This window comes from Pseudophryne corroboree, chromosome 7 (genome assembly GCF_028390025.1).
Source record: "Pseudophryne corroboree isolate aPseCor3 chromosome 7, aPseCor3.hap2, whole genome shotgun sequence".
In the NCBI taxonomy this organism is placed as follows: Eukaryota; Metazoa; Chordata; class Amphibia; order Anura; family Myobatrachidae; genus Pseudophryne; species Pseudophryne corroboree.
In genome coordinates, this window is record NC_086450.1 from 285,506,025 (window position 1) to 285,532,492 (window position 26,468).

Consider the following 26,468-nt stretch of genomic DNA (forward strand, 5'->3'; position numbering starts at 1 on the left):
GGCGCACAGCTGCAGTGCTGTGCGCTACCTCATATGAAGACAGGAGTCTTCTTGCTTCTCTCGCCGGCTTCAGTCTTCTGGCTCTGCGAGGGGGACGGCGGCGCGGCTCCGGACGACCAAGGGTGAGTTCCTGTGTTCGATCCCTCTGGAGCTAATGGTGTCCAGTAGCCTAAGAAGCACGACCTATCCGCAGTTAGTAGGTTTGCTTCTCTCCCCTCAGTCCCACGTAGCAGAGAGTCTGTTGCCAGCAGATCTCTCGGAAAATAAAAAAATTAACAAAATACTTTCTTATTAGCAAGCTCAGGAGAGCTCACTAAAATGCACCCAGCTCCGTCCGGGCACAGATTCTAACTGAGGTCTGGAGGAGGGACATAGAGGGAGGAGCCAGTGAACACCAGTAGTCCTAATTCTTTCTTTGAGTGCCCTGTCTCCTGCGGAGCCCGTCTATTCCCCATGGTCCTTACGGAGTCCCCAGCATCCACTAGGACGTTATATATATATATATATATGTAGAAAGGAAATGACACAGCGCCACTTGCGAGGAGGGTTCTCAGTATAAAATGAAATAATAAAATTGCTAAAAAAACTGCTAAAAAACACACGCAACCTTGTTAAAAGGTGTCCGCCAACCCTTAAGAGCGCAATGCTGGTACAGTACTGCTGGGAAAAATCTGAAAGTGGGGGAATAAGGGTACCGGCGACAGGTGTTGTTTAAAAGGCAGTAGGTAAAAAGATAGATTTAAAAGCCAAAAACTATGTAATAATACAAACAAGCTTTAATATCACATAAAAGCGGATCAAAACATGATAACACTGATAAAATCTTATAAGCATAAAAGGTCTTAGTAAAAAGTAAAAAGTAAGGACTTCTAACTTAGCTTTTAAAATAGGCAAGGGAGTCACCACAGGGATCCCACGCGTTTCGTCACAGCTGACTTCTTCAAAGGGTGAGGACAGAATGAGATACTATGCCTATTTATACCCCTGATGGACAGGCTCAGGGTTGGTGATGTCATAATTAGTCATGTGATGTAATTAAAATATATACTACATAGAACATCAAAGTCACTTATTTGGGACATAGCCTAAGGCTATAGAGGGTAATATAATAGTATATATGTGGAAAACGAGTGGTTTCAGGACTGTAGTAGCGTTAGGAACGTCCAGAACTGTTTATTTGTATTGATTTGCGGCACTTCCGCCACACTTCCGGTGACGGAGGGGACGCGTCACGTGACTCCGGGTATTTCCGCCCCACTTCCGGTTACATTAGTGCGCATGCGCCGGCGGCGCCAGCCGTTCATTACAGGCACCTGCGCAATGAAAAGTCTTAAAGTGCCCATGTCTCCTGCGGATCCCGTCTATACCCCATGGTTCTTGAAACATCCCCAGCATCCTCTAGGACGTATGAGAAAATGCTCTGTTCCTGGACTTTCCTGGTAATGTATGATTGCCATCACCTGTGGTGAGCTAGTTAATTGATAAGAAAGGTGTTTCACCACAGGTGATGGCAATCATACATTACCAGGAAAGTCCAGGAACAGAGCATTTTCTCCCTCATGGAGAGGGTCAGGTAGGCAAGTATGCCTATAATACCTATGCCGGGCTCTCCAGGCATCCATCATTAAGGAAACATCAATGGCTCACAGTAAAGCAATTCACAAAGTTAAAATAGACGCAAAAGAATTAAGAAAAATGTGTGTGTGTGTGAGCGAGTTGGTGCTTATTTATATGTGTAGATATATTACCCACTATCCACCTCTATAATTTTGTTTACAGTTCTGTTTAACTCTATCTCTTTGTCACAATGCAAAGAAAGTCCTACCTCCTATACACAACTTGTTCCATACCTCCCAACATGACCCTCTCCAGGAGGGACAGAATGCTCTGCTCATGGACTTCCCTAATAATGTATGATTTCTAGCACCTGTGCTGAAACACCTTTCTTATCCATTTACCTGTTCAACACAGGTGCCGGCAATCATAGAGAAAGTCCAGAAGCAGAGCATTGTGTCCCTCCTGGAGAGGGTCATGTTGGGAGGTATGTTGTTCCGAACAGAGAACCACCACACATCAGCAGAGTGAGCGCTTGCTTACAAACATCGCTCTACAGTACTAATTTATGTCAGGAATGAATCCAATTCTCCCGCGCCCAGCAAGAGGACGTGGTCACGTGGTCACGTGGTTTACAGCGTCACGCGCGGCCTGGTCACATGATGACCGTGACGACAGAGCGCCCACGCAAGGAGCAGCAGGTAGCACAGCTTCGTTCCTTCTCTAGTCTGCAGTCAGTGCAGCGCATAGTACTTACCAGGGGCACCCTCCTCTGCTCCCCACACAGCCTGCCCACCGTTTCCATGCCCACAGTCCCTGAGCAGTTGGATGAATGGTACTTACAGTAACCAAGTGAGTCATTTCCCTGCAACAGATAATGATAGTGAGTGACAAGCGTGTCTCTGTGCAGACAGGATGCAGATATCATAGTGTATTTACCATAGTATATATGTTTGTGTGTGTATATGTATGTGTGTATATATATATTACAGTGAGACAATGTAAGCACCAGTTTTACAGCAACAATCACCTACAGAGCTGCTTTAGTTATCTGTTGTTAAAGACAATGTTGAACATAAGCACAACCCAGATTAATACTTTTACAAAAAGGAGTAGTTGGTAGAATATTACCTCGGTATGAAAAGGAACCTGGATTTAAGGTATACTTATTTATAGTGGAGATCGTAAGCAATTCTATTGTGACAGGCCTTCTTACAACTTTACAACTTAAATTCACATTAAGGGGGAGATGTACTAAGCAGTGATAAGAGTGGAGAACTGAGTCACTGGAGAAGTTGCCTATGGCAACCAATCAGCATTAAAGTAACATTTATAATTTGCATATTATAAAATTATACAGATCAGCTGATTGGTTGCCATGGGTAACTTCTCCACTGGCTCACTTCTCCACTATTTCTTTTCACTGCTTAGTACATCTCACCCTAAGTTTCCTATTATGTGACAGGGAATGTTTAATGCAGTTGTGCCAATGACATTTGAACCAACGGTTTAAAGGGTAACCAAAAGATCAATATTGACTTGACGGAAAAGAGCAATGTTGTTAGAACCCTGACTAGAGCAATAATTGGCCACCAGGGGGTGCAGCTGATGAAGTATGTTAAAACATGATTTGATAAATATAACTGTACATGAACGACAAGCTTTTTTTAATTGCATGATTAGTGATCCTTCTAGGCTGTTTCAGCAGGGTGCTACACCCTGCCCATTTTTGAAATGTGAAAAAGCACCCTACCCTTTTTCAGTGCACCCTGCAGGATCATAAATCGCCCCCTTGTATACAGAATGCAACAGAGTGCATGTTCCAATGTATTTGTCTACTCCTTGCCTACCTCTGAAATTGAAAACAATTTCTATCCTTAATGAACTGGATGGCAGAGGAGGAACTGTAAATGGCATCACTGCAGTGGCAGCCGGCATAACACAGCACTTTGATATAGAGGGAAAGTACAAGGTAAGCAGTGAGCATATACTATACTGCTTACACTATTTTCTCTGACGTCCTAAGTGGATGCTGGGACTCCGTAAGGACCATGGGGAATAGCGGCTCCGCAGGAGACTGGGCACAACTAAAGAAAGCTTTAGGACTACCTGGTGTGCACTGGCTCCTCCCACTATGACCCTCCTCCAGACCTCAGTTAGAATCTTGTGCCCGGCTGAGCTGGATGCACACTAGGGGCTCTCCTGAGCTCCTAGAAAGAAAGTATATTTTAGGTTTTTTATTTTACAGTGAGATCTGCTGGCAACAGACTCACTGCAGCGAGGGACTAAGGGGCGAAGAAGCGAACCTACCTGACTGGAGATTGTTTGGGCTTCTTAGGCTACTGGACACCATTAGCTCCAGAGGGATCGAACACAGGACCCGACCTCGATCGTTCGGTCCCGGAGCCGCGCCGCCGCCCCCCTTACAGAGCCAGAAGCAAGAAGTGGTCCGGAAAATCGGCGGCAGAAGACCTCGGTCTTCAACAAGGTAGCACACAGCACTGCAGCTGTGCGCCATTGCTCCTCATGCACACCTCACACTCCGGTCACTGATGGGTGCAGGGCGCTGGGGGGGGCGCCCTGAGCAGCAATATAAACACCTTGGCTGGCAAATCATCACAATATATAGTCCCAGGGCTATATATGTGATAAATTACCCCTGCCAGAATTCCTGAAAAAAGCGGGAGAAAAGTCAGCCGAAAAAGGGGTGGGGCTAACTCCCTCAGCACACTGGTGCAATTTTTTCTTCACAGTGCAGCTGGAAGACAGCTCCCCAGGCTCTCCCCTGTAGTTTTCATGCTCAAAGGGTTAAAAAGAGAGGGGGGGGGGCACTAAATTTAGGCGCAATATGTGTATACAAGCAGCTATTGGGGGGAAAAATCACTCAGTTATATTGTTAATCCCTGCATTATATAGCGCTCTGGTGTGTGCTGGCATACTCTCTCTCTGTCTCCCCAAAGGACTTTGTGGGGCCCTGTCCTCAGTCAGAGCATTCCCTATGTGTGTGCGGTGTGTCGGTACGGCTGTGTCGACATGTTGGATGAGGAAGGTTACGTGGAGGCGGAGCAGAGGCAGATAAATGGGATGTCGCCCCCTGTGGGGCCGACATCAGAGTGGATGGATAGGTGGAAGGTATTAACCGACAATGTCAACTCCTTACATAAAAGGCTGGATGACGTAACAGCTGTGGGACAGCCGGCTTCTCAGCCCGCGCCTGCCCAGGCGTCTCAAAGGTTATCAGGGGCTCAAAAAACGCCCGTTACCTCAGATGGCAGACACAGATGTCGACACGGAGTCTGACTCCAGTGTCGACGAGATTGAGACATATACACAATCCACTAGGAACATCCGTTGCATGATCTCGGCAATGAAAAATGTGTTACACATTTCTGATATGAACCCAAGTACCACATAAAAGGGGTTTTATGTTTGGGGAGAAAAAGCAGCCAGTGTTTTGTTCCCCCATCAGATGAGTGAATGAAGTGTGTAAAGAAGCGTGGGTTCCCCCGATAAGAAACTGGTAATTTCTAAAAAGTTACTGATGGCGTACCCTTTCCCGCCAGAGGATAGGTCACGTTGGGAGATATCCCCTAGGGTGGATAAGGCGCTCACACGTTTGTCAAAAAAGGTGGCACTGCCGTCTTAGGATACGGCCACTTTGAAGGAGCCTGCTGATAAAAAGCAGGAGGCTATCCTGAAGTCTGTATATACACACTCAGGTACTATACTGAGACCTGCAATTGCCTCAGCATGAGTAGTGCTGCTGCAGCGTGGTCTGATACCCTGTCAATATTAATACCCTAGACAGAGATAATATTTTGCTAACATAGAGCATATTAAAGACGTCGTCTTATAGATGAGAGATGCACAGAGGGATATTTGCCGGCTGGCATCCAGAATTAAGGCAATGTCAATTCTGCCAGGAGGGTATTAGAGACCCGGCAGTGGACAGGTGATGCTGACTTTAAAAGGAACATGGAGATTCTGCCTTATAAGGGTGAGGAATTGTTTGGGGATGGTCTCTGGGACCTCGTATCCACAGCAACAGCTGGGAAGAAATTTTTTTTACCTCAGGTTTCCTCACAGCCTAAGAAAGCACCGTATTTTCAGGTACAGTCCTTTCGGCTTCAGAAAAGCAAGCGGGTCAAAGGCGCTTCCTTTCTGCACAGAGACAAGGGAAGAAGGAAAGAGCTGCACCAGACAGCCAGTTCCCAGTGTCAGGTTCGGTCTGGTTTGTGTCCCCGGAGGGGGCGCTAGTGGGTCAGTGGAGGTAGGATGGAAGAATGAAGTGAGGAGGCAGTACTGGGTCTCTGCGCATGTGCACAATGGTATTTATTATACAGGAGGTAAACAATACGGCAGCAGAAATGATAATAAATGCAAATGTCAGTTATACAGCGTGATAGCTGAAAGTCTATTGAAACAGGTTGGATAATGACTTGAAGAAATAATGTCCAGTAATGATAATAAACAGATGGGAAGGTAACTTGTAGTAATATTCTGGTATAGGAACCAGTGCAGGTTGAATCATGGAACTTAACAGTGATGTTTGTAGTATGGCAAACCTGATAGCAGAGGCAGGAGTCTGACTGTGTCCACAGTGCAGGTGGAGAAGCACTGACAGCGAGCAAGCTGTATCACAGGTGAGAGATGGAACACACCTGGAGTCAGTCTCTACTGCAAGGCTGAAGCACACCAGGTAATGATGGGTGTGAAGCCTTTTGATGAATGCAGGTATTGCTGGGACTTGAAGTTCCACGGAGCAGAGTGAAGTAACCAGGAGTACTAAGTCTCTTGAGAATAGCCAGGTACACGGAGGAGACCCAGGAACACAGGGGATCTGGAGACTGGAACACAGGGAACCACTGGATGCAGCAGGAGAGCTGGAGTGATTGCTGGAACTTGTAGTTCCACAGAGATGCAGGAGGATAACCAGGAACACAGGGGATCTGGAGACTGGAACACAGGGAACCACTGGATGCAGCAGGAGAGCTGGAGTGATTGCTGGAACTTGTAGTTCCACAGATGCAGAAGGATAACCAGGAACACAGGGGATCTGGAGACTGGAACACAGGGAACCACTGGGAACTGGAACTGCTGGGACCTGTTGTTCCACAGGTCTAACACACAAGGAAATCTCTGTACTCAGAGGATTGCAAACAGGAACCGTCTGTTCACGGGATGTGACGTGTTGTCCAAGGCGATGTGAGAGAGCCACAAACTGGAAGTTATACCTCCTGCCCAGCAGTGATTGGACACAAACTGCAGGCAGAGATACTAGCTGGATTAGGTGTCCAGATCAGCTGTGAGTTGGCTGAAGCATTCCAGGCTGCAGAGGACTGAAAACCAGAACTGGAACAGAACTGAACTGGTTAGATGGAGCACGGTGAGCTGTGGGCTGCAGGAGACTGAAGACCAGAACTGGAACTGCTGGGACCTGTAGTTCCACAGCAGAGATGCAATGGAAAATGTGGATTCCTGACACCCAGGATCAAAAATCTTCCCCCGCTTCCTCTGAGTCCACCGCATGACGCTGGGGCTCCACAGGTGGAGACAGGTGCGGTGGGGGCGCGTCTCGGGAACTTCAGGGACCAGTGGGCTTGCCCACAGGTGGATCCCTAGGTTCTGCAAGTAGTATCACAGGGATACAAGCTGGAGTTCGAGGCGACTCCCCCTCGCCGTTACCTCAAGTACTGGCGGCAATTCACAAGCTGTACTTCCAGCAGGTGAAATCAAGGTACCCCTCCTTCAACAAGGCCGGGGTTACTATTCCAAAATGGTTGTGGTACCGAAACCAGACGGTTCGGTGAGACCCATTCTAAAATTGAAATCCTTGAACACTTATATACGAAGGTTCAAGTTCAAAATGGAATCGCTCAGGGCGATTATTGCAAGCCTGGAGAATTTCATGGTATCACTGGACATCAAGGATGCTTACCTGCATGTCCCTATTTACCCTCCTCACCAGGAGTACCTCAAAATTGTGGTACAGGTTTGTCATTACCAATTCCAGACGTTGCCGTTGGTCTGTCCCCGGCACCGAGGGTATTTACCAAGGTAATGGCCGAAATAATTATCCCGTACTTGGACGATCTCCTTATAAAGGCGAGGTCCAGGGAGCAGTTGTTCGTCGGAGTAGCACTCCCGGCTCATTTTCCTCACCAAACGCACTACGTCCACCTCTCCTCTCTTACTAGACCTTCACTGGCTCCCCTTCCCTTTCAGAATCCATTTCAAGCTTCTCACACTTGCTTACAAAGCCCTCACCCACTCCTCTCCCATCTACATCTCTGATCTTATCTCGCTTTACACTCCCACCCGTCCTCTTCGCTCTGCTAATGCTCGCCGACTCCTGCCTACGGATTACTTCCTCCCACTCCTACCTCCAAGATTTTTCACGCGCTGCACCACTTCTCTGGAATTCCCTACCTCTCCCCCTCAGACTCTCCACCTCTCTACAAAACTTCAAACGGGCTCTCAAGACCCACTTCTACACCAAACCCAGCCAAATCTCATCCTAAACCTCTGTTGCACGCTCTCTATGTACCCCATCTGTCTCACCCCTGTCTGTCTACCCCTCCCCGTTAGAATGTAAGCTCTCACGAGCAGGGCCCTCTTCCCTCATGTGCTTACCCTTTTCTTACTTTAATAATCTTCAACTGCACCAAATCCAGCAGTCTTCTGCCACCTGATACTTATTCCAGTGTCATCTGCTGATGTAGCTATGTTTATTTACCCTGTACTTGTCCTATATTGTCATCAACTGTAAGTTGCTGTTTTCTTGTTTGATTATTTGTTTATGTACTCTGTAATTGGGCGCTGCGGAACCCTTGTGGTGCCATATAAATAAAGGATGATGATAATAATAATAATAATAAAAGTGCTACAACAGCACGGCTGGATTCTGTATATTCCAAAGTCATAGCTGGTTCCTACGACGCGTCTACTGTTCCTGGGTATGGTTCTGGACACAGAACAAGAAAAAAGGGTTTCTCCCGGAGGAGAAGTCCAAGGATTTGTCGTCTCTAGACAGAGACCTCCTAATACAAATACAGGTGTCGGTGACTCAATGCACGCGAGCCCTGGAAAAGATGGTAGCTTCTTACGAAGAAATTCCATTCGGCAGGTTCCATGCAAGGATCTTCCAGTGGGATCTGTTGGACAAGTGGTCCGGGTCGCATCTTCAGATGCATCGGCGGATAACCCTGTCTCCAAGGGCCAGGGTGTCACTGTTGTGGTGGCTGCAGAGTGCTCATCTTCTAGAGGGCCGCAGATTCGGCATACAGGACTGGGTCCTGGTGACCAAGGATGCCAGCCTTCGAGGCTGGGGGGCAGTCACACAGGGAAGAATCTTCCAAGGACTATAGACAAGTCAGGAGACTTCCCTACACATAAATATTCTGGAACTGAGGGCCATTTACAATGCCCTAAGTCAGGCTAGACCCCTGCTTCAACACCGGCCGGTGCTGATCCAGTCAGACAACATCACGGCGGTCGCTCATGTAAACCGTCCCGCCTCAACAAAAAGCTAAAAAGATATTACGCCAGGTCAAGGGACCCTCAGGCGATAGCTGTGGACGCTCTGGTAACACCGTGGGTGTACCAGTCGGTGTATGTGTTCCCTTCTCTGACTCTCATACCCAGGGTAATGAGAATAATAAGAAGGAGAGGAGTAAGTACTATACTCATTGTTCCGGATTGGCCAAGAAGAGCTTAGTACCCAGAACTCCAAGAAATGATCTCAGAGGACCCATGGCCTCTGCCGCTCAGACAGGACCTGCTGCAGCAGGGGGCCTGTCTGTTCCAAGACGTACCGCGGCTGCGTTTGACGGCATTGCGGTTGAACGCCGGATCCTGAAGGAAAAGGGCATTCCGGAGGAAGTTATCCCTACGCTAATTAAAGCTAGGAAAGAAGTGAGCGCAGACCATTATCACCGCATATGGCAGAAATATGTTGCGTGCTGTGAGGCCAGGAAGGCCCCAACGGAGGAATTTCAGCTAGGTCGATTTCTGCACTTCCTACAGTCAGGGGTGACTATGGGCCTAAAATTGGGTTCCATTAAGGTCCAGATTTCGGCTCTATCGATTTTCTTCGAAAATAGAACTGGCTTCACTGCCTGAAGTTCAGACTTTTGTTAAGGGAGTGCTGCATAGTCAGCCCCCGTTTGTGCCTCCAGTGGCACCGTGGGATCTCAACGTGGTGTTGGATTTCCTGAAGTCGCATTGGGTTGTGCCACTTAAATCCGTGGAGCTAAAATACCTCACGTGGAAAGTGGTCATGCTGTTGGCCTTGGCGTCTGCCAGGCGTGTATCAGAATTGGCGGCTTTATCATGCAAAAGCCCTTATCTGATTTTTTTATTTGGATAGGGCGGAATTGAGGACTCGTTCCCAATTCCTTCCTAAGGTGGTATCAGTGTTTCATGTGAACCAACCTATTGTGGTGCCTGCGGCTACTTGGGACTTGGAGGATTCCAAGTTACTGGACGTAGTCAGGGCCCTGAAAAATATGTTTCCAGGACGGCTGGAGTCAGGAAAACTGACTCGCTATTTATCCTATATGCACCCAACAAGCTGGGTGCTCCTGCTTCTAAGCAGACTATTGCTCGCTGTATCTGTAGCACGATTCAACTTGCACATTCTGCGGCTGGACTGCCGCACCCTAAATCTGTAAAAGCCCATTCCACGAGGAAAGGGGCTCTTCTTGGGCGGCTGCCCGAGGGGTCTCGGCTTTACAATTTTGCCGAGCTGTTACTTGGTCGGGTTCAAACACTTTTGCAAGAGTCTACAAGTTTGATACCCTGGCTGAGGAGGACCTAGAGTTTGTTCTTTCGGTGCTGCAGAGTCATCCGCACTCTCCCGCCCGTTTGGGAGCTTTGGTATAATCCCCATGGTCCTTACGGAGTCCCAGCATCCACTTAGGACGTCAGAGAAAATAAGATTTTACTCACCGGTAAATCTATTTCTCGTAGTCCGTAGTGGATGCTGGGCGCCCATCCCAAGTGTGGATTGTCTGCAATACTTGTATATAGTTATTGCCTAACTAAAGGGTTATTGTTGAGCCATCTGTTGAGAGGCTCAGTTATATTTCATACTGTTAACTGGGTATAGTATCACGAGTTATACGGTGTGATTGGTGTGGCTGGTATGAGTCTTACCCGGGATTCAAAATCCTTCCTTATTGTGTCAGCTCTTCCGGGCACAGTATCCTAACTGAGGTCTGGAGGAGGGTCATAGTGGGAGGAGCCAGTGCACACCAGGTAATCCTAAAGCTTTCTTTAGTTGTGCCCAGTCTCCTGCGGAGCCGCTATTCCCCATGGTTCTTACGGAGTCCCAGCATCCACTACGGACTACGAGAAATAGATTTACCGGTGAGTAAAATCTTATTTTTTTAATAGAAGAAAATACTTTCTCTTACGTCCTAGAGGATGCTGGGGACTCCGTAAGGACCATGGGGTATAAACGGGCTCCGCAGGAGATAGGGCACCTAAAAATAACTTTGACTATGGGTGTGCACTGGCTCCTCCCTCTATGCCCCTCCTCCAGACCTCAGTTAGATCTTGTGCCCAGAGGAGAATGGGTGCACTGCAGAGAGCTCTCCAGAGTTTTCTGTTAAAGAAGAATTTTGTTAGGTTTTTTATTTTCAGGGAGTCCTGTTGGCAACAGGCTCCCTGCATCGTGGGACCGAGGAGAGAGAAGCAGAGCTGGCTTGTCAAGTTGGGCACTGCTTCTAAGGCTACTGGACACCATTAGCTCCAGAGGGAGTCGGAACACAGGTCTCACCTGGGGTTCGTCCCGGAGCCGCGCCGCCGTCCTCCACACAGATGCCGAAGATAGAAGCCAGATAGAGAAGGCAGAAGACATCAGATCTTCATGAGGTAAGGCTGCGCGCCATTGCTCCCAGTCACACACACACAGAGCAGCACTGAAGGGTGCAGGGGGGGGGGGGGGGGGCGCGCCCTGGGCAGCAATAAATCTCACATTTGGGCAAATACAGTTTGATTAGGCTGCGGAGGCAGTAAATCTATGTTCCCCCGCCATTTTTATTGAAAAATCACTGGGACCGAAGCCCGCCGTCGGGTGGGCGGGGCTTGATCCTCAGCACTAACCAGCGCTATTTTCTCCACAGAAGCTGCATGAGGAAAACGCCGGCTCCCTGGTCTCTACCCTGCTGAACTCACAGGCTGGAAAAAAGATGAGGGGGGCACATTAGCGACGCAGTTAGTGGGAATTGGCATATTATATATAGAAAAGCGCTATCTGGACATATTTTTCCAGTGTTTTTAAGCGCTGGTGTGTGCTGGCATACTCTCTCTTTGTCTCTCCTTAGGGCCTGGTTGGGGTTTTGTCCCCTTATAGGTTAATCCCTGTGTGTGTGGGGTGTCGGTACGTGTGTGTCGACATGTCTGAGGCGGAAGGCTTCTCCAAGGAGGAGGTGGAGCAAATGAGTAGTGTGTCCCCGTCGGTTGTGCCGACTCCAGATTGGATGGACTTGTGGCATATGTTGAATGCAAGTGTGACAGCTTTACATAAAAGGCTTGATAAGGCTGAATAAGGGGGGACATCAGGGGGTCAATCCTCGGATTGGACCGACTCACAGGACCCGTCGGGGTCTCAAAAGCGTCCCTGAACACAAGACACTACTACCGACACGGATTCTGATTCCAGTGTCGACTATGACGAAGTAAAATTGCACTCTAGGGTGACTAAAACCTATTCAGTGTATGATTGTGGCAATAAGGGATGTGTTGCATATTGTGGATGAACCCTCGGTCCCCGACACAAGGGTACACATGTTTAAGGAAAAGAAACAGATTATTAACTTTCCCACATCTCATGAATTAAATGAATTCTTTGGAAAAGCTTGGGAGACTCCGGATAAGAGACCGCAGATCCCCAAAAGAATTTATATGGCATACCCCTTCCCTAAGCAGGACAGGGAGATTTGGGAATCACCCCCCACTGTGGACAAGGCCCTGACGCGCTTGTCCAAGAAAGTGGCGCTACCGTCTCCTGACACAGCGGCCCTTAAGGACCCTGCAAATCGCAGGCAAGAAACTACCTTAAAGTGTATTTATTCTCATACGGGTGCTGTGCTAAGACCGACAATTGCGTCGGCATGGGTGTGTAGCGCAATTGCAGCTTGGACAGATGAGCTGACAGATCAATTTGATAATTTGGATAAGGATACTATATTCCTAACTCTAGCCCATATTAAAGACGCAGTCTTATTTATGAGGGATGCTCAAAGGGACATTGGATTGCTAGCTTCTAGGGCCAATGCCATGTCTGTCTCAGCGAGAAGATCCTTATGGACTCGCCAATGGACGGGTGATGCGGATTCCAAAAAACATATGTAAGTACTACCCTATAAGGGTGATGTATTGTTTGGGGATGGGCTGACGGACCTGGTTTCCACAGCTACAGCAGGTAAATCAAATTTTTTTTACCATATATTCCTCAACAGCAAAAGAAAGTAACACCCTATCAGATGCAGTCCTTTCGGTCGCACAAGTCCAAAAGAGGTCGGGGATCCTCTTTCCTTGCCAGAGGTAAGGGCAGAGGCAAGAGAGCACCTGCTTCGGCAGGTGCCCAGGAACAAAAGTCCTCCCCGGCTGCTCCAAAACCCACAGCATGACGCTGGGGCTCCCCTGAGGGAGTCCGCACCGGTGGGGGCACGTCTTCGACTTTTCAGTCAGGCCTGGGTCAGTTCGGACCTGAACCCCTGGGTGTTGGAAATAATTTCCCAGGGTTACAAATTGGAATTCGAGGAGGTGCCCCCGTGCCGATTTTTCAAATCGGCCCAACCAGCTTCCACATCGGAAAGGGATATAGTGTTAACTGCAATTCAAACTTTGTGTATACAGCAAGTGATAATCAAGGTTCCCCTGCACCAGCAGGGAAGAGGTTACTACTCAGCCCTATTTGTGGTCCCGAAACCGGACGGTTTGGTCAGACCTATTTTAAATCTGAAATCCCTAAACCTGTACATAAAAAGATTCAAATTCAAAATGGAATCTCTTAGAGCGATAATAGCCAACATGGAGGAGGGGGAGTTTATGGTGTCTCTGGACATAAAGGATGCGTACCTTCATGTCCCCATATATGCCCCCCATCAGGAATACCTGAGATTCGCTGTACAGGATTGTCATTACCAATTTCAGACGTTGCCGTTTGGACTCTCCACGGCCCCGAGGATTTTCACCAAGATAATGGCGGAAATGATGGTGGTCCTGCGCAAGCAGGGTGTCACAATTATCCCATACTTGGACGATCTCCTGATAAAAGCGAGATCAAGGGAGAAATTGCTGAGCAGTGTGGCGCTCCCTCTGAGAGTGCTCCAGCAACACGGTTGGATTCTAAATCTACCGAAGTCACAGTTGATTCCGACGACTCGACTACCGTTCCTAGGTATGATACTGGATACGGAACAAATGAAGGTCTTCCTCCCAATAGAGAGAGCCCAAGACATCCAGAACATGGTCAGAGACCTGCTAAAACCGAAAAGGTTGTCAGTTCACCAATGCACTCGAGTTCTGGGGAAAATGGTGGCGGCCTACGAGGCCATTCCCTTCGGAAGGTTCCATGCAAGGACTTTTCAATGGGACCTTCTGGACATGTGGTCCGGGTCCCATCTGCACTTACATCTGAAAATAACTCTGTCCCCAGGGACCAGTGTGTCCCTCCTGTGGTGGTTGCAAAGTGCTCACCTCCTGGAGGGTTGCAGGTTCGGAATTCAGGATTGGATCCTGGTTACCATGGACGCGAGCCTCCGAGGTTGGGGAGCGGTCACACAGGGAAAGAATTTTCAGGGTCTTTGGTCAGACCATGAGTCTTGTCTACACATCAATGTGTTGGAACTCAGGGCCATTTACAACGGCCTTCGACAAGCGGAGAGTTTTCTTCGAAACCTACCGGTTCTGATTCAATCAGACAATGTCACAGCAGTGGCTCATGTGAACCGCCAAGGCGGGACAAGAAGCAGAGTCGCGATGGCGGAAGCCACAAGGATCCTTCGCTGGGCGGAAAATCATGTAAGCGCTTTGTCGGCTGTCTTCATTCCGGGAGTGGACAACTGGGAAGCAGACTTCCTCAAGCAGACACGATCTTCATCCAGGAGAGTGGGGACTTCATCAAGAAGTCTTTGCAGACGTAACACGTCTTTGGGGAACTCCTCAAATAGAAATGATGGCGTCACGCCTCAACAAAAAACTTCGGAGGTATTGCGCCAGGACTCGGGACCCTCAGGCAGTAGCAGTAGACGCTCTGGTAACGCCGTGGGTGTTCAAATCGGTCTACGTGTTTCCTCCTCTTCCTCTCATCACAAAAGTGTTGAGGATCATAAGACGAAGAAGAGTACGGACGATACTCGTTGTCCCAGACTGGCCTCGAAGGGCCTGGTACTCTGATCTGCAAGAGATGCTCACAGGAGATCCCTGGCCTCTTCCTTTGAGGGAAGACCTGTTGCAGCAGGGGCCCTGTGTATTTCAAGACTTACTGCGGTTACGTTTGACGGCATGGCGGTTGAACACCGAATCCTAGCGAAAAAGGGGATTCCGGAAGATGTCATCCCTACTTTAATGAAGGCTAGGAAGGAGGTGACAATAAAACATTATCACCGTATCTGGCGAAAGTATGTGTCTTGGTGTGAGACCAAGAATGCACCAACGGAAGATTTTCATCTGGGTCGTCTTCTCCACGTTCTACAGACAGGAGTAGATATGGGCCTGAAATTAGGCTCTGTTAAGGTACAGATTTCGGCCCTCTCGATTTTCTTTCAGAAGGAATTGGCTTCTCTTCCAGAAGTCCAGACGTTTGTAAAGGGAGTGCTGCTCATCCAGCCCCCTTTTGTGCCTCCAGTGGCACCATGGGACCTGAACGTGGTGTTGCAGTTCCTAAAATCACACTGGTTTGAACCGCTTAACAAGGTTGAGTTGAAATTTCTTACCTGGAAGGTGGTCATGTTGTTGGCCTTAGCATCAGCAAGGCGAGTGTCAGAATTGGCGGCTTTGTCACACAAGAGCCCCTAATTGATTTTTCATGTGGATCGAGCTGAATTGAGGACACGTCCGCAATTTTTGCCTAAAGTGGTTTCTTCGTTCCATATGAATCAACCTATTGTGGTGCCTGTGGCTACAAGTGACCTGGAGGATTCCAGATCCCTGGACGTAGTCAGGGCCTTAAAAATTTATGTAGCCAGGACGGCTAGAATTAGGAAAACAGGGGCTCTGTTTGTCCTGTATGCGGCCAATAAGATTGGCGCTCCTGCTTCGAAGCAGACTATTGCTCGCTGGATCTGTAATACGATTCAGCAGGCTCTCTCTACGGCTGGATTGCCGGTACCAAATTCGGTTAAGGCCCATCCACTAGGAAGGTGGGCTCTTCTTGGGCGGCTGCCCGAGGCGTCTCGGCTTTACAACTTTGCCGAGCGGTGACTTGGTCGGGGTCAAACACTTTTGCTAAATTCTACAAGTTTGATACCCTGGCTGATGAGGACCTAGCGTTTGCTCAGTCGGTGCTGCAGAGTCAGTCGCGCACTCCCGCCCGATTGGATGCTTTGGTATAAACCCCATGGTCCTTACGGAGTCCCCAGCATCCTCTAGGACGTAAGAGAAAATAAGATTTTAAACCTACCGGTAAATCTATTTCTCCTAGTCCGTAGAGGATGCTGGGCGCCCGTCCCAGTGCGGAAACTCTGCAAGACTTGTATATAGTTGTTGCTTACATAAGGGTTATGTTACAGTTGACATCGGTCTTGGACCGTTACTGTTGTTTTGTTCATACTGTTAACTGGTTATGTATGTTCCAGGTTACATGGTATGATTGTTGTGGGCTGGTATGAATCTTGCCCTTGGATTTTTAAATCCTGCCTTGTATTGTCCATCTCCTCTGGGCACAGTTCTCTAACTGAGGTCTGGAGGAGGGGCATAGAGGGAGGAGCCAGTGCACACCCATAGTCAAAGTTCTTTTTAGGTGCCCTATCTCCTGTGGAGCCCGTCTATACCCCCATGGTCCTTACGGAGTCCCCAGCATCCTCTACGGACTAGGAGAAATAGATTTACCAGTAGGTTTAAAATCTTTTATGTTGTACCTATACTGTACATTTTAACTCTCTGCTTAACTTTTCTATTTTATAACACATAGGGATTATAACTACTTCATCAGTTGAGGAGACATTTATTATCTACTTATTATGTGTATGTGTATGTATATATGTGTGTATATATATATATATATATATATATATATATGTGTATATGTATATATATGTGTGTATGTATATATAGATAGATAGATATATAGATTTTAATACCTACTGGTAAATCCTTTTCTCTTAGTCCGTAGAGGATGCTGGGGACTCCAAAAGGACCATGGGGTATAGACGGGATCCGCAGGAGACATGGGCACACTATAAGACTTTGAATGGGTGTGAACTGGCTCCTCCCTCTATGCCCCTCCTCCAGACTCCAGTTAGAGAACTGTGCCCAGGGAGACGGACATTTAGAGGAAAGAATTTATTGTTTAAACACGGTAAGTGTCATACCAGCGCACACCTCGAACATGCCGCAGAACTTGGCATTCAATAGAACACCAGCCGACGGCATGAAAAAAATATACAGCAATATGCTGACCGAAAATGTAACACAACCTGTGTGTAAACACGACCAATAATAGCATACCGCATGCCATGGCATGAATAACGTCAGCAACCGACTTGACTGAAAAGAAACGCCACATGAGTGTAACCACCAATAGCTGCAGATACAGTATGCACTGGGACGGGCGCCCAGCATCCTCTACGGACTAAGAGAAAAGGATTTACCGGTAGGTATTAAAACCCTATTTCTCTGACGTCCTAGTGGATGCTGGTGACTCCGTAAGGACCATGGGGAATAGACGGCTCCGCAGGAGACTGGGCACATCTAAGAAAGATTTAGGACTATCTGGTGTGCACTGGCTCCTCCCCCTATGACCCTCCTCCAAGCCTCAGTTAGATTTCTGTGCCCGGCTGAGCTGGATGCACACTAGGGGCTCTCCTGAGCTCCTAGAAGAAAGTATAGTTTAGGTTTTTTTATTTTCAGTGAGTCCTGCTGGCAACAGGCTCACTGCAACGAGGGACTAAGGGGAGAAGAAGCGAACCTACCTAAGTGGTGGTAGCTTGGGCTTCTTAGGCTACTGGACACCATTAGCTCCAGAGGGATCGAACACAGGACCCGACCTCGTCGTCCGTTCCCGGAGCCGCGCCGCCGTCCCCCTTACAGAGCCAGAAACAAGAAGGTGGTCCGGGAAATCGGCGGCTGAAGACTTCTGTCTTCTCCAAGGTAGCGCACAGCACTGCAGCTGTGCGCCATTACTCCTCATGCACACCACACACTGCGGTCACTGATGGGTGCAGGGCGCTGGGGGGGGGCACCCTGAGCAGCAATAATAACACCTTGGCTGGCAAAACTAACACCATATATAGCCCCAGAGGCTATATAGGTGTATATTAACCCCTGCCAGAAACGATAAAATAGCGGGAGAAAGCCCGCCGAAAAAGGGGGGGAGCCAACTCCCTCAGCACACTGGCGCCATTATTCCCTCACAGCTTCGCTGGAAGGAAGCTCCCTGGCTCTCCCCTGCAGTCCTGCACTACAGAAAGGGTAAAAAAGAGAGGGGGGGCACAATTTAGGCGCAGTATATATATATTATAGGCAGCTATAGGGGAAAACACTCAGTATAGTGATATCCCTGTGTTATATAGCGCCCTGGTGTGTGCTGGCATACTCTCCCTCTGTCTCCCCAAAGGGCTTTGTGGGGTCCTGTCCTCTGTAAGAGCATTCCCTGTGTGTCTGCTGTGTGTCGGTACTGCTGTGTCGACATGTATGATGAGGATAATAATGTGGAGGCGGAGCAAATGCCTGTGAATGTGATGTCACCCCCTGCGGGGTCGACACCAGTGTGGATGGACTTATGGAAGGAATTACGTGACAGTGTCAGCTCCTTACATAAAAGGTTTGACGACATAGGACAGCCGGCTACTCAGCTTGTGCCTGTCCAAGCGTCTCAAATGTCATCAGGGGCTATAAAACGCCCGCTACCTCAGATGACAGATACAGATGTCGACACGGATACCGACTCCAGTGTCGACGATGATGAGACGAGTGTACCCTCCAATAGATCCACCTGTTATATGATTGAGGCTATGAAAAATGTTTTACACATTTCTGATGATACCTCAGGTACCACGAAAAAGGGTATTATGTTTGGTGAGAAAAAACTACCAGTAGTTTTTCCTGCATCTGAGGAATTAAATGAGGTGTGTGAGGAAGCGTGGACTTCCCCAGATAAGAAATTGATCATTTCTAAACGGTTAATGGCTGCGTACCCTTTCCCGCCAGAGGATAGGTCACGCTGGGAAACACCCCCTAGGGTAGATAAAGCATTGACACGCTTATCAAAGAAGGTGGCACTACCGTCTCCGGATACGGCCGCCCTAAAAGAACCTGCTGATAGAAAGCTGGAAAGTACCCTAAAAGCTATATACACACACACTGGCATTATATTGAGACCCGCTATTGCATCAGCTTGGATGTGCAGTGCTGCTGCTGCGTGGTCAGACTCCCTGTCGGAAAACATTGATACCATGGATAGGGACAATATTTTGCTAACGATTGACCATATAAAAGACGCGGTTTTATACATGCGTGATGCACAGAGGGATATTTGCCGGCTGGCATCAAAAATAAGTGCTATGTCCATTGCCGCCAGACGGGGGTTATGGACTTAGCAATGGTCAGGTGATGCCGACTCCAAGCGGCACATGGAAGTTTTACCCTATAAAGGGGCGGAACTTTTTGGGGAAGGTCTTTCAGACCTCGTTTCCACAGCTACTGCTGGGAAATCGACTTTTTTGCCACAGGCTACCCCACAGCAAAAGAAAGCACCGTATTATCAGGTACAGTCCTTTCGGCCCCAGAAAAACAAGCGGGCTAGAGGCTCATCCTTTCTGCCGAGGGGCAGAGAAAGGGGGAAAAAGCTGCAACACGCAGCTAGTTCCCAGGAGCAGAAGTCCTCCCCTGCGTCCGGTAAGTCCACAGCATGACGCTGGGGCTGCTCAGGCGGAATCGGGAACGGTGGGGGCACGTCTCAGGTTTTTCAGCACACAGTGGGCTCTCTCAAGTGGATCCCTGGGTCCTTCAAGTAGTATCTCAGGGGTACAGGCTGGAATTCGAGACGTCTCCCCCCCGCCGTTTCCTAAAATCTGCCTTGCCGGCAACTCCCTCTGCCAGGGAGGCAGTGTTGGTGGCTATTCAAAAACTGTATTCACAGAAAGTGATCGTCAAGGTACCCCTCCTTCAGCAAGGAAAGGGTTACTACTCCACAATGTTTGTGGTACCGAAACCGGACGGTTCGGTGAGACCCATCTTAAATTTAAAAACCTTGAACACTTTTATATCAAACGGTTCAAGTTCAAGATGGAATCGCTCAGGGCGGTTATTGCGAGCCTGGAGGAGGGGGATTACATGGTATCCCTGGACATCAAGGATGCGTACCTGCATGTCCCCATTTACCCTCCGCACCAGGAGTACCTCAGATTTGTGGTACAGGACTGTCACTATCAGTTCCAGACGCTGCCGTTCGGGTTATCCACGGCACCGAGGGTCTTTACCAAGGTAATGGCCGAAATGATGATACTCCTTCGCAAGAAGGGCGTTTTAATTATCCCGTACTTGGACGATCTCCTGATAAAGGCGAGGTCCAAAGAACAGTTGATAGTGGGGGTGGCACTTTCTCAGGAAGTGCTACAACAGCACGGCTGGATTCTAAACATTCCAAAGTCACAGCTGGTCCCGACGACACGTCTTCTGTTCCTGGGAATGATTCTGGACACAGACCAGAAAAGAGTGTTTCTTCCACTGGAAAAAGCTGAGGAATTGTCATCTCTGGTCAGAGACATTCTAAAACCAGGAAAAGTGTCGGTACATCAATGCACACGAGTCCTGGGAAAAATGGTAGCTTCGTACGAAGCAATTCCATTCGGAAGGTTCCACGCAAGGACGTTCCAGTGGGACCTGTTGGACAAATGGTCCGGGTCCCATCTCCAGATGCAACAGCGGATAACCCTATCGGCCAGAACCAGGGTGTCGCTGCTGTGGTGGCTGCAGAGGGCTCATCTACTAGAGGGCCGCAGATTCGGAATACAGGACTGGGTCCTGGTGACCACGGATGCCAGCCTTCGGGGCTGGGGGGCAGTCACAAAGGGAAGAAATTTCCAAGGACTGTGGTCAAATCAGGAGATTTCTCTTCACATAAATATCCTGGAGCTAAGGGCCATTTACAATGCCCTAAGCCAGGCAAGACCCCTGCTTCAAAACCAGCCAGTACTGATCCAGTCAGACAACATCACGGCGGTCGCCCATGTAAACAGACAGGGCGGCACGAGAAGCAGGATGGCGATGGCAGAAGCCACAAGGATTCTCAGATGGGCAGAGAATCATGTGTTAGCACTGACGGCAGTGTTCATTCCGGGAGTGGACAACTGGGAAGCAGACTTCCTCAGCAGGCACGACCTCCACCCGGGAGAATGGGGACTTCATCCAGAAGTCTTCCAAATGCTGGTCAACCGGTGGGAAAAACCACAGGTAGACATGATGGCGTCCCGCCTCAACAAGAAGTTGAAAAGATATTGCGCCCGGTCAAGAGACCCTCGGGCGATAGCGGTGGACGCTCTAGTGACACCATGAGTGTACCAGTCGGTTTATGTGTTTCCTCCTCTACCTCACATACCCAAGGTACTGAGAATAATAAGGCGAGGAGTGAAAACCATACTCGTGGTTCCGGATTGGCCAAGAAGAGCTTGGTACCCGGAACTTCAAGAGATGCTTACAGAGGACCCTTGGCCTCTGCCGCTCAGACAAGACCTGCTGCAGCAGGGACCCTGTCTGTTCCAGACTTACTGCGGCTGCCTTTGACGGCATGGCGGTTGAACACCGGATCCTGAAGGAAAAGGGTATTCCGGAGGAAGTCATCCCTACCCTGATCAAAGCCAGGAAGGATGTCACCGCAAGACATTATCACCGCATTTGGCGAAAATATGTTGCTTGGTGTGAGGCCATGAAGGCCCCGACGGAGGAATTTCAACTGGGTCGATTCCTGCACTTCCTGCAAGCAGGGGTGACGTTGGGCCTCAAATTGGGGTCCATAAAGGTCCAGATTTCGTCTGTCGATTTTCTTCCAAAAAGAACTGGCTTCTCTGCCCGAAGTTCAGACTTTTGTCAAAGGAGTACTGCATATTCAGCCTCCTTTTGTGCCCCCAGTGGCACCTTGGGATCTCAATGTGGTTTTGGCATTCCTGAAATCACATTGGTTCGAACCACTTAAGACTGTGGATTTAAAATATCTCACGTGGAAAGTGGTCATGCTGTTGGCCTTGGCCAGGCGGGTTTCAGAATTGGCGGCTTTGTCATATAAAAGCCCTTATCTGATTTTCCATATGGATAGGGCAGAATTGAGGACTCGTCCTCAGTTTCTCCCAAAGGTGGTCTCAGCTTTTCACTTGAACCAACCTATTGTGGTGCCTGCGGCTACTAGGGATTTGGAGGATTCCAAGTTGCTGGACGTAGTCAGGGCCCTGAAAATTTATATTTCCAGGACGGCTGGAGTCAGAAAGACTGACTCGCTGTTTATCCTGTATGCACCCAACAAGCTGGGTGCTCCTGCTTCTAAGCAGTCTATTGCGCGCTGGATTTGTAGCACTATTCAGCTGGCGCATTCTGCGGTAGGCTTACCGCAGCCTAAATCTGTAAAAGCCCATTCCACACGGAAGGTGGGCTCATCTTGGGCGGCTGCCCGAGGGGTCTCGGCTTTACAACTTTGCCGAGCAGCTACTTGGTCGGGGGCAAACACGTTTGCAAAATTCTACAAATTTGATACCCTGGCTGAGGAAGACCTGGAGTTCTCTCATTCGGTGCTGCAGAGTCATCCGCACTCTCCCGCCCGTTTGGGAGCTTTGGTATAATCCCCATGGTCTTTACGGAGTCCCCAGCATCCACTAGGACGTCAGAGAAAATAAGATTTTACTCACCGGTAAATCTATTTCTCGTAGTCCGTAGTGGATGCTGGGCGCCCATCCCAAGTGCGGATTGTCTGCAATACCTGTACATAGTTATTGTTACAAAAATCGGGTTTTTTGTTGTGAGCCATCTCTTCAGAGGCTCCATTTTGTTATCATACTGTTAACCGGGGTTCCTATCACGTGTTATATGGTGTGATTGGTGTGGCTGGTATGAGTCTTACCCGGGATTCAAAAATCCTTCCTTATTGTGTCAGCTCTTCCGGGCACAGTTCCTAACTGAGGCTTGGAGGAGGGTCATAGGGGGAGGAGCCAGTGCACACCAGATAGTCCTAAATCTTTCTTAGATGTGCCCAGTCTCCTGCGGAGCCGTCTATTCCCCATGGTCCTTACGGAGTCCCCAGCATCCACTACGGACTACGAGAAATAGATTTACCGGTGAGTAAAATCTTATTTTCTCTTACGTACTAGAGGATGCTAGGGCCTCTGTAAGGACCATGGGGTTTAGACGGGCTCCGCAGGAGACATGGGCACTATAAAGAACTTTAGACACTGGCTCCTCCCTCTATGTCCCTCCTCCAGACCTTAGTTAGATCCTGTGCCCAGAGGAGATTGGGTGCATTACAGGGGAGCTCTCCTGAGTTTCTCTGATTAAAAGAATTTTGTTAGGTTTTTTATTTTCAGGGAGCCCTGCTGGCAACAGGCTCCCTGCATCGTGGGACTGAGGAGAGAGAAGCAGCCCTACTCTCTGAAGCTAGGTCCTGCTTCTTAGGCTACTGGACACCATTAGCTCCAGAGGGTTCGGAACGCAGGTCTCACCCTAGTCGTTCGTCCCATAGCCGCGCCGCCGCCCTCCTTGCAGAGCCGGAAGATAGAAGCCGGGTGAGTATTAGAAGAAAGAAGACATCACAGGCGGCAGAAGACTTCTGATCTTCACTGAGGTAACGCTGCGTGCCATTACTCCCACACACAACACACACTGAGGCACGGATTGGTGCAGGGCGCAGGGGGTGCGCCCTGGGCAGCAATATAAAACCTCTAGGCTGACATTTTAGTATATATGGTCTGCTGAGGCAATATATATACAAATCCCCCGCCAGTATCGTATTTTTGAGCGGGACCGAAGCCCGCCGCTGAGGGGGCGGAGCTTGATTCCACAGCACTGACCAGCGCCATTTTCTCCACAGCACACTGCAGAGCTGACTCCCCGGACTCTCCCCTGCTGAACACGGTGACAGAGGGCTTAAAAAGAGGGGGGGGGGGGGGCACTTAATTTGGCAGTGAATGTATATTGAATAATATTAAAGCGCTGTGTGTCTGGGGAATTGTTTTCCAGGGTCATTGGTGCTGGGTGTGTGCTGGCATACTCTCTCTCTGTCTCTCCAAAGGGCCTTATTGGGGGACTGTCTCCAGATTGGATATTTCCCTGAGTGTGTGGGGGTGTCGGTACGCGTGTGTCGGCATGTCTGAAGCGGAAGGCTCTTCTAGGGAGGAGGTGGAGCAAATGAGTGTGCTGTCTCCGTCAGCAACTCCGACACCTGATTGGTTGGATATGTTGAATGTTTTAAATGCAGATGTGAATTTCTTACATAAAAGGTTGGAAGCGGAGTCCAGGGAAAATGCAGGGAGTTCATCCTTGCCTTTTACTATGTCACAGGGCCCTTCTGGGTCTCAGAAGCGCCCACTATCCCAAATAGCAGACACTTAAGAATGCCAAATTGATTTCTCACAAATATTTAAAATGCCCACTCTAATGTATATTGTAAACGCCTGCACCTCTTATTACCATATCCCATGAATGTGCGCTATACATCGCAAAACACTGCATCCCATAAGAGAAAACAATACACCCACACATTACCTGAGTTCCAAAGCTTATTGATTTATAATTTATATTTGTTATTAAAAAGGATATGGATTCAATATATATTACAAAGTACAGTATACCTATAGTTACATGATTACAACTCGCACAATAAGCAGTTAAAACATACAATTACATATAGTTACATACAGTTTTAGTTACATGCCAGCGATACAATTCCATTATCCTTAAGTTATATAAATTCGTCTTTCCATATCTCACTCTCTCTCTCTCTCTCTCTCTCTCTCTCTCTCTCTCTCTCTCTCTCTCTCTCTCTCTCTCTCTCTCTCTCTCTCTCTCTCTCTCTCTCTGTGTGTAATGTAATGCTGGGACTCCATCTTCCTCTGAGACCTTACAGCAACTCTGAGACCAAAACAGGAACTACCTTCTTGTGTGATCAGCAAAATGTGTTAACTAGTTTCTGGGGGAGGGGACTCTCTCTCATTCATGATGAGTCACTAATTTCTTTGTATATGCTGAACAGGTTCAGCCTTGGGGACGTCCAAAAGGGCTGGCCTGAGTTTCCTGTTCATTACCTGTTTGGAATATCTATTGTTCTAATAAAAGTGATTTTAGCTTTTATACATTTAATCATAATTCCGTGTTGCAATGTCCTATAACTTAATAACAAGTATCAAATGAATCCACACATTAATCTGGTCGTTTCAATAGTAAACATGACAGGTCTATCTTGTTTCGTTCAAATAATACACATTCATGACATTCATTAGATAATTTTAAATCATAATGATGTCTGGCGCTTGATATTATTATAATTATGTACTGTATGAGATAAGTGTCGAATCCATCTCTGTGGCATGTCCGTGTAAATGCGTGTGTTACCATATATTGCTGTGCTCGCTGCACGTATTTGCAAGTATAGCGACTTATATGTGTGTAGAGTTTGTATGTTCTCTTTATGTAATATTTTTGACTTCGACACACTGATACCGACACGGATTCTGACTCCAGTGTCGACTACGATGATGCGAGGTTGAAGCCAAAGTTGGCAAAAAGTATTCATTATATGATAATTGCAATAAAAGATGTGTTGCATATCACGGATGACCCCTCTGTACCTGACACGAGGGTCCACATGTTTAAAGAAAAGAAACCGGAGTTTACTTTCCCCCCTTCCCATGAGTTAAATGAGTTGTTTGAAAGGGCTTGGGAAACTCCAGACAAGAAACTGCAGATTCACAAAAGGATTCTTATGGCGTATCCTTTCCCGGATAAGGACAGGATACGGTGGGAATCCTCCCCAAGTGTGGACAAGGCGTTAACGCGCTTATCCAAAAAGGTGGCGCTGCCGTCGCAAGATGCCGCAGCCCTCAAGGATCCTGCTGATCGCAGGCAGGAGACTACCTTGAAGTCAATTTATACACATACTGGTACCTTGCTCAGACCGGCGATAGCGTCAGCTTGGGTTTGTAGCGCAGTAGCAGCGTGGACAGATACCTTGTCTGCTGACATTGATACCCTGGATAAGGATACCATTTTACTGACCTTGGGTCATATAAAGGATGCTGTCCTATATATGAGAGATGCTCAGAGAGACATTGGCCTACTGGGTTCCAGCGCCAACACAATGGCGATTTCTGCTAGGCGAGCCATGTGGACCCTACAATGGACGGGTGATGTCGACTCAAAGAGGCATATGGAGGTTTTGCCTTACAAGGGTGAGGACTTATTTGGGGAAGGTCTCACGGACCTGGTTTCCACAGCTACCGCAGGTAAATCCGCTTTTTTACCTTATGTTTCTTCACATCCAAAGAAAACGCCACATTATCAGATGCAGTCCTTTTGGTCGCATAAATCCAAAAGAGGACGGGGATCTTCCTTTCTCGCCAGAGGTAAGGGCAGAGGGAAAAAGCTGCCAGCTACAGCTAGTTCCCAGGAGCAGAAGTCCTCCCCGGCTTCTACTATATCCACCGCATGACGCTGGGGCTCCGCTGAGGGAGTCCGCCACAGTGAGGGCACGTCTTCGACTTTTCAGC

General features: G+C 48.4%; 1 protein-coding gene across 4 annotated transcripts in view; it reads left to right on the top strand.

Annotated features, from left to right (window-relative positions):
• Nucleotides 1–2,018: 2,018 nt before the first annotated feature.
• DHRS7B (dehydrogenase/reductase 7B) overlaps nucleotides 2,019–26,468 on the top strand; it is a 290,811-nt gene continuing 266,361 nt past the window's right edge. Inside the window, exon 1 of one of the 4 annotated variants that reach the window (XM_063934184.1) lies at nucleotides 2,019–2,041. Coding sequence is in view for 2 of the 4 variants with exons in the window: in XM_063934183.1 (XP_063790253.1) it covers nucleotides 2,387–2,406 (20 nt within the window). In the remaining 2 variants the exon portion in view is untranslated. Of the gene's footprint in view, nucleotides 2,042–2,148; nucleotides 2,407–26,468 lie in introns of those variants that run through there. The other 3 variants (XM_063934183.1, XM_063934178.1, XM_063934181.1) reach the window with 3 other exon arrangements.